The following is an 8,690-nucleotide window of genomic DNA, read 5'->3' as shown; positions in this document are numbered from 1 at the left end:
ACTGAGTTAGTTAGAGGCGAGTGTGGACATCTCTAGTCATTGTAGACTGTTGTCTAGAAAGGGAATTTTGGCCTCATCGGCTGAAATCCCTCATTCTAGAGACGAGAAGCTAAGGCCTGGGAGGAAGAGGAGTGCCTTTGGGTGTCTTTGTGGGCGATACCCTCTTTCCTGATTTGGGGTCCAGGGAGCTGTTCTCAGCATTGGCCTTCCTTTCTTCACCGTGTCCCTTATGTGGCATTCCTGTGCTTTACTGAGCTTTCTTTCAGGAATTCTCTGTTATACATTATTAGTTTGAATTTACTCTTAAAACTTTAAACTGTGGGACAACATTCCCATAGTGTGGGCTGAGGTCAGATCTCTAGTTACAGCCATGCTCTGCAGGCTATGGCAGAGAACTGACCACAGCCGAGCTCCTGGTCATTAAGGGGCCCATAAACTGCCGAGTTGAATAACTGACCGTTGGTCAGCTTAGCAGGGGCTCAGGAAAAAAACATCCCACCCTGTGGAGGCTTTGTAACGTGTCAGTTTTACACATTTTGCAGAGTCCCTTTTCTGGGCTGGACCAGGGCTGAACCACATTTTGCAGAGTCCCTTTTCTCGTACGTTTCTGGTTAGTTTTCTTGTATGTTTCTGGTTAGGATGGGCCCCAAAGGAGATTCTTGTGGGGATTAGAGGGCAGATGCGAAGGGCACTGTCGATAACCCACACATTGTCACCTTCGGCTGGCTCACCTTCTTGGCATGAGGTGGCAGCTGGCCCTGCATTGCCGCGTTTTCTCCTGGTCCTGCTGCAACTTCTCTAACCCTGGACCTCGCCAGGTATGTGCGTTTAGCTCTGGTGAGGGCCCGGCTTCTGCAGGACACCCTACCCTCAATGCCAGAGGCAGCACGAAAAGACATGGTTTGAGCCTGTATATGTGGCTTCATCTCGTTGCCTGTGGTTCTGGCTTGTCCTCCACTGTGTATGCATCCTCTGGCTTCTGTCCACCCTGCAGACCTCAAGCTGCGGCTCTAGGGCAAAGACAGCAACTGGCTTTACTGGCTCTCACAGCTACTTTCCTGATGTCAAATTCTTGTAAATTACATACATTGTATATTTCACACACACACGCAGAATGGTTCTGCTTCTCTGGTTGAACCGTGACTAATACACACCTCCATCCCCCAGAAGCCACTGTTTTATTCACCATTACTTTCTTAAAGGCTTGGGCAGAGTTTCTGATGGACAGTACAACACGGGACATCCAGAATCACCCTCTGAAGTTCTCCAACTTACAAATGTTCGATACCCCAGAGAATGCAAAGTCAGTTCAGACCCCAGCGCTCTTAGGTGATGAAGCACATCCAGTACCCAGAATGAAAGTGCAGCACTGGGGGGAGAAGCAGCTCAGGCCAGCAGGGGATAGAAGTCATGGAGAACTGAGCTTGAGGGGTGGTAGTGGCCACAGCAAGAAGCCAGGACAGGCAGTAGATGTGGCTCCTGGATGGAGAAGACGAGAAGCTGGAACTCCTTTGGCGTTTCAGGAGTAAACAAGCTTGTCATAAACAGCCCTGTGGTGCCACCGTGCCTCTGCCAGACACTGGCGGATGCCCATCCACACACACAGCAGGCGGGTCAGAGCCTGCAAATATATACCCCACGTGCTGGCCGCCCTGCGCACCAGTGATCCAAAGTGTATTCAGAGTGTAAAGAAGTATCAAAGATGCTATTTCAAGGAATAAAAATTTATCACCTAGACAGCCTACAAGAGACTTTTAGTCTCATTATTCAGGATAGAGTTTAAGGTTCCAGATGCTTAGAATTCTCTTAGAAGCCAAATACAAAGGAGAGTTGCAGGAAACCGTCTGAGGAGATGTTCTCATGATCTTCATTGATCTTTACCTTGGAATAAGCCCTCAGATCTTGGGATGTTGAGGAAAACGTGACTAGTGAGGGAAGAGTGAGAATAAGCCTTCCGGAAAGTGCCTCTTGCCTATAATGTTCTGCCGACAAGTTGAGGGAGTTACCGGGAAGGCGATAATCTAGAAAGCTGGAAAAATTATTCATAGGAAGACGGCTTCCACCTCACGCTCACTGATTGGTTTTGCCATTAAACCTGTGTCTCGGCCCAGGCAGTCACTTTATGTTACTAACAGGCGAGAGAAATAAAAGCAGGCTGTTTTTCTAGAGTCGTAATATCACTTTATTGTCAACTTCCCACTTCCTCTGCATTGTATGTCTTTGTGACACATCACTGATAGTGATGTTCATGATTGTGGCTCTTGGGCATCAAGGAAAGGTCCCCTGTCCTCAGTGTGGTCCATTTAAGAAGGTAGGGAGGTCTGTGAATACCCTTATTTTTTTTTTTTTGAAGTTGTAGCTTAATTGCTTTAAGAGCTTCCTTAGCTCTGATTTGCATACTCCTTGTCTGTTCCCATAGAATGCTGAGCAGAGATCGTTCTTTTCACCTCACTGATGCCTGTTTCTCCTTGACTTCGATCCCCAGGACAGCAGTCCCAGCCCTTGGCTCAGGAGAGTGGTTGATGCCCCAGTGAATGAATCTTTAATGAATCTTTCTGTTATCCACAGAGTCAGGCTTTAAGGGTCTAAATAGCTGAGGTTTTACTCTCCATTCTAAAAATGAGATAGAATTTGGGTGAGCCTAATTGAAACAAATGGTCCCAGTGAGTTTACGCTGATTAATGGATGGATGAGAGCTCTCGGCCTGATTTGCTGCAGGAGAGAGTTTCTAAAGATGCCTCGGAGCTGTTTCATCTCTGCTCCTGGGCATCCTGCTCGCATCTTGGTGCCTCCGGTCAGGTCCAAGCCTCTTCCTCCCACTGCATCGTGTGATTTTCAGCCGTATCTACAACTCTTTGTCCACATAAAACATGAATCTAAAGGCACTGTTTCTTTCTGGATACAAATACCAATCTAGTGCCCTTGGAGCTGTTTTCTTTTGATTGAAAGTAGAAATTAGCACTCCCTGGCCAAAACCAAAGGCAGAAAAGGGAATGTGAAGCTTAAGATACTACTCTGTAAGATTATATTGACAGAGGTTTTTTTAAATTAAAGTATAGTTTATTTATAATATTAATTTCAGGTATACAATATAGTGATTCAGTATTTTTATAGATTATACTCCATTTATAGTTTTTATAAAATATTGACTCTATTCCCTGTGTTATACAATATATCCTTGTGACCTGGGTATTTTGTACACAGTAGGTGGTACCTCTTAATCCCCCACTTCTGTCTTGCCCCCCACTTCCCTCTCCGCACTGTAACCACTAGTTTGTTCTCTGTATCTGTGAGTCTCTTTCTGTTTTGTTATATTTATAGTTGTTTATCTTTTAGCTTCCATGTATAAGTGGTAACATACAGTATTTTTCTGTCTGACTTCATAAGCATAATACCCTCCATGTCCATCCATGTTGTTACAGATGGCAATTTTTCATGACTGAGTAATATTCTTGTGTGTGTGTGTGTGTGTGTGTGTGTGTGTGTGTGTGTGTGTGTGTTATATGAGGGGTCCCCAACCCCCGGGCCGTGGACTGGTACCAGTCTGTGGCCTGTTAGGAACCCGGCCGCACAGCAGGAGGTGAGTGGCGGGCAAGCGAGCGAAGCTTCATCTGTATTTACAGTTGCCGCTCCGCACTGCTCGCGTTACCGCCTGAGCTCTGCCTCCTGTCAGCATTATAGTGAGTTGTGTAATTATTTCATTAGATATTACAATGTAATAATAATAGAAATAAAGCACACAATAAATGTAACGCACTTGAATCATCCTGAAATCAACCCCCCCACACCCCACCCCTGGTCCATGGAAAAATTGTCTTCCACGAAACTGGTCCCTGGTGCCAAAAAGGTTGGGGACCGCTAATATATACCACATCTTCTTTATCCATTCATCTGTGATGGGCACTTAGGTTGCTTCCATATCTTGACTATTGTAAATAATGCTACTGTGAACATGGGAGTGCATGTATCTTTTCAAATTAGTGTTTTTGTTTTCTTAGAATATATACCCCAGAGTGGGATTGCTGGATCACATGGTAGTTCTATTTCTAGTTATTTGAGGAACCTCCATATTGTTTCCATAGTGCCTGCATCAGTTTACATTCCCACTAACTCTGCACCAGGGTTCCCTTTTCTCCACATCCTCGCCTACATTTGTTTGTGGTCTTTTTAATGATAGCCATTGACAGGTGTGAGGTGGTAGCTCATTGTGGTTTTGATTTGCATTTCCTTCACATAGTTTTTTTTCTTAAGTGCTACTTTTATATACAACAAAATGAGATCTCCTGTCTAGGGCTACATCAGGGTCGTGAAAAGGAAAGGGGTTTTGGGGTGGGGGTCTTTCTAAGGAATGATAATTATTTTAATAGCTGCCCTCAGGGGAAAACGCAGGTCAGGGTGAAGCTATCTCTAATTAGCAGTTGGATAAATCTTTTTTTTTTAACATCTTTATGGGAGTATAATTGTGTTAGTTGCTGCTGTATAACAACGTGAATCAGCTATAAGTATACATATATCCCCATATCCCCTCCCTCTTGTGTCTCCCTCCCACCCTCCCTATCCCACCCCTCTAGGTGGTCACAAAGTACCAAGCTAATCTCCCTGTGCTATACAGCTGCTTCCCACTAGCTATCTGTTTTACATTTGGTAGTGTATATATGTCCATGCCACTATCTCACTTCATCTCAGCTTTTCCTTCCCCCTCTCCGTGTCAAGTCCATTCCCTATGTCTGCATCTTTATTCCTGTTCTGCCCTTAAGTTCTTCAGAACCATATATATATATATATTTTTTTTTTTTTAGCTTCCATATATATGTATTAGCATACAGTATTTGTTTTTCTCTTTCTGACTTACTTCACTCTGTATGACAGTCTCTAGGTCCATCCACCTCACTACAAATAACTCAGTTTTGTTCCCTTTTATGGCTGAGTAATATTCCATTGTATATATGTGCCACATCTTCTTTATCCATTCACCTGTTGATGGACACTTAGGTTGCTTCCATGTCCTGGCTATTGTAAATAGAGCTGCAGTGAACATTGTGGTACATGAGTCTTTTTGAATTATGGCTTTCTCAGAGTATATGCCCAGTAGTGGGATTGCTGGGTCGTATGGTAGTTCTATTTTTAGTTTTTTAAGGAACCTCCATACTGTTCTCCATAGTGGCTGTATCAATTTACATTCTCACCAATCAGTTGGACAAATCTTGAGAATTATAGCACAGCAGGATTTACATTCCATTTCCCAAAATGCAGGACTCTGCTAGAAGCTGAATGGACATGATTGCGGCTCTCGGGCGTTGACCGTCACTCTCGCAGCTGTGGGAGTTTGACCCGCGCTAAAACGCCTCACTGAGTCAATCCTCTCCCTGTCCTTGTCCCCGCAGCGCCAATCTGTCCAAGGCCGCCTGGGGAGCGTTAGAGAAGAACGGTGCCCAGTTGATGATCCGCTCCTATGAGCTCGGCGTCCTTTTCCTTCCATCAGCATTTGTAAGTGCACACTTGATAGATGATTGGTCATGAGTGAAGCGAATGGGGTTTGTGTTCTCTTCTTGAGTCTCGATGACCTGCCCGAGGTCAGGAGGTCGCAAGCCTGTGCACTGACCCGGAGCCTGTGCTCCTAGCCGCAGGCTCGAGCCGATGAATTTATTCACCGATCACTGTTCTGGGTGTGGGGGGATCGCTGCTCTCGAGGTGTGTTCCAGATTAGTGATCAAAGGCATTGCTTTGGGTAAAGTTAATAACAACCTTTAAATGAAGATTGCGAACCAGCATGTGAAAATTTACTGTAAGGTAGTAAGTGACAAGTCACCAAAGGGATGAGTCAGCCAAGTGCGTGGCTTGTACTAGGTGACTGGAGACCGCCTTCAGAAGCTGGTCGGCCTGGGGGCAACGAAGGATGCTGAGGATTCTCGGTCGGCGGAGAGGAGCGGGAAGGGCAGCCTCGTGGAAGGAATGGCCTGAGCACAAGCCGGGAGGGAGGCAGGGAAGCTCACAGCATCTGCTAGAGACAGAGTCCCGGGGGTCACAGAGGACATGTTACCAGGCTCACCGGAAAGCCCCCCAGAAGGGCACCGGAACAGCCAGCTTGCATCCTGACTTTGGAACAGCACTCAGTTTCTGCAGCTGAACACCCAGCAGAGTAGCTAGTTTTTGTGTAGGGACTGGGTTTTACAAGCCGTATGTTTCTCTCAACACTAGAATTCCTCTTGGCTCAGAGAGCTGTTCCCTCTTTAAGAGGCACACAGGGTCCCCAGTACCCCCTCTCACCCCCAACTCCACTCTGGGCACACACTCATTGGTGGATGCAGTTGGAACTGCCCACACCATGTGATGTGTAATGCTTTTTTTTTTTCTTTTTTTTGCCACTTGCTCTAGTTGAGCTAAACACACACATGATGCAGCCCCATGGCAAACCACTTGGACTGGACCAGAAGACTTAGCCAGGGGAGTGCTGTGTGCTTGTCCCGAGACTTATATCCAGGCCCTGTGCTGTGTGGGTATCGTCTCAAGGCGAGCTGAGATTGCCCTCCTGCCCAGCCTGACAGGCCTCCCCACTGTTCCTTTTCTCACGCATGCTCTGGGGAAGAGCTCCCCTCTCCCTTTCTTCTCCCCTCACCACTCTTTATCCATCCTTTTCTCTGTCTCAGAGGGTTTCACTACTGAACTGTCCCACAGGCCTCTCCTGACAGCAGATTCTAGCACTTTTTGTTTCTTTCCCATAGAGTCAAACAGCAGATCCTGATGCTGCTTTCAGCTAAAGATCACCACCTCTGCAGCCCCATCGGTAGATGGTTTCCATAGACAAGGAGGTGACTTCCCTAAGGTTCCACCGCTGAGTGGATCTAGCTCTCAAGCCTCCGTCTCTAACTGATCCTCCTGTGATCTCTCAGCTGTATTACAGGGAGGTAGGAGATTCTGAGCACCAGGGTAATAATACACAGTCATGTGGTGTGATTACAGTGGCTGTAGCTTCGAACTCAGGCTAGAATTAGCTCCCAGTAATCACCTAGGTAAAGGAGTAAATTCCGCGTCGCTCTTGTTTGGCTTTTCATGTCAGCATTTGCAAAATTCTAGTCATTTCTACCTGTTCTGACCTTATCCCTCATCATAAAAATGATGCTAGGAAAGTATACTGCACTTCCAGGACCACTCAACCCTTCTAAGCTACTAATTTTTACCTCTAATATTGTTTCTGTTTGTACATTAGAGAAAGAATGGGCATAATCATTTAGAATCCCCAAATTGACTCTAGACTAGACCATTATTCCTATACTTTTGGAATAAGAGCGAGTCCCACTAGAGTGCATTCTAGGTAAAGTAGAGATTTAGTTATTTATAAAGACCATCAGGCAAGAATATTAAAAAATGGACTCCCCCACCCCCACCCCGTCCTGTGCCAGCAGATTCAAGAGCGAGGCCCCCAGCAGGGGGACCCGTGTAGTTGACATACTGAGACAGTGGCTTCTCCAGCAGGCGGTTCCAGCATTAACGAGGACCCACACACTGCCGCTGTCCTGCTATCAGACTTTTTCCCATCTGGGCGGATCGTCGTGTCCTTTAGCAAATCATAAGTGACTTGAGCAAAGCGCTGAGATGAGACGTGTGGACAGTACACAGGTATTTGACCTCGCCTCCTAAGGAGCTAAGGGTCGAGTTGAGCAAGAAGGTCATAGAAGTGAAGCAGACGCCTTGTTTGAGAGACGTCCCAGGTGTGAGCTTGGGTGCTCAGACATGTGAGGAGGGCACCTGGCCTGAGCATGCAGAACCCAGAGGGCTCAAAGTAGGTGTCCAAGTTCTTTTAGGTGCATTTTATAGACACGAACTTGAGCTGACATAGGCCCATAGAAGGGGGAGTGTCATGGAATCAAAGGAAGGGGGGAACAGCCGAGACGTCGGGGGGACGGGCCGGCCAGCTCTAGGGCCCAGGCAGCAGGCGGGCTCTCTGGGCTGCTGCCCCTGCTGTGACTCCACCACATGGCTTCTCAGCCCTGTGACCAGGGGTTCTGCATTTACAGTCACTGCGCAAGCTTGGGTCTGCCCCGCACGCCTCTCTCCTTCCCAACCCCGTCCCCCAGTTGGGGCCTGTTTCCAGAAAAGGGGGTTTGTTGTGAGCTAGGAAGCCACTCAAGAGGTAGGAACTTACTGCCAGAGGGTTTCACCTGTAAGTGGGTTGATGTGTGTTTTATCTGCAGAAAGCAGTTAAAGGGGATCTTGCAACATAGGAGACTTTGTCCTTAAGCCACTCTAACTCATCTGCTTCATTTACTGTTACGTGGAGCTTCTGGGAAAGTAGTAGACCTTTGTTTGCCCTCACAGAATTAACATTTATGGTTTTCACTTTGACGGCAACCTAAAGGTCTATGACAGGAGGTAATTAGTCATCTTGCTGAGGCTATAGGAGCACAGAATGAGACTTAGCTTGTGAAGGAGTGGCTGTCCGTCCTCAGAGTGCACGCCAGGCTCGTCACCGGACATCTGGCTGCCTGAGATGACCTCTTGTGCAGTCAGCTCCATGAGCACCTCCTGTGTCCTCTTTGGCTCCTCCTGGGAACACAGGGAGGAAGAGATGGACTCTTTGTTCTCAGGAAGCTTGTGGATAAGTAAAGGAAGCAGACCCAAGTTATCACAGTAGGTGATGAGAGCTATGGGGTGTCCAGAATATAAGGACTGAGAAGAGGGAGTGAGCAGTC

General features: G+C 46.9%; 1 protein-coding gene across 9 annotated transcripts in view; it reads left to right on the top strand.

Moving 5' to 3' along the window:
* TDP1 (tyrosyl-DNA phosphodiesterase 1) overlaps positions 1-8,690 on the top strand; it is a 73,818-nt gene that overhangs the window by 51,620 nt on the left and 13,508 nt on the right. For 6 of the 9 annotated variants that reach the window (XR_012329873.1, XM_033850734.2, XM_033850737.2 and 3 more), the window contains one exon: positions 5,385-5,487. The exons of the other annotated variants lie outside the window; for them this stretch is intronic. Coding sequence is in view for 5 of the 6 variants with exons in the window: in XM_033850734.2 (XP_033706625.1) it covers positions 5,385-5,487 (103 nt within the window). In the remaining variant the exon portion in view is untranslated. The remainder of the gene's footprint in view (positions 1-5,384; positions 5,488-8,690) is intronic. 9 annotated transcript variants of the gene reach the window in all.

Source organism: Tursiops truncatus, chromosome 2 (assembly GCF_011762595.2).
Source record: "Tursiops truncatus isolate mTurTru1 chromosome 2, mTurTru1.mat.Y, whole genome shotgun sequence".
NCBI classification, from domain to species: Eukaryota; Metazoa; Chordata; class Mammalia; order Artiodactyla; family Delphinidae; genus Tursiops; species Tursiops truncatus.
This window is presented reverse-complemented; position numbering and strand designations above follow the sequence as displayed.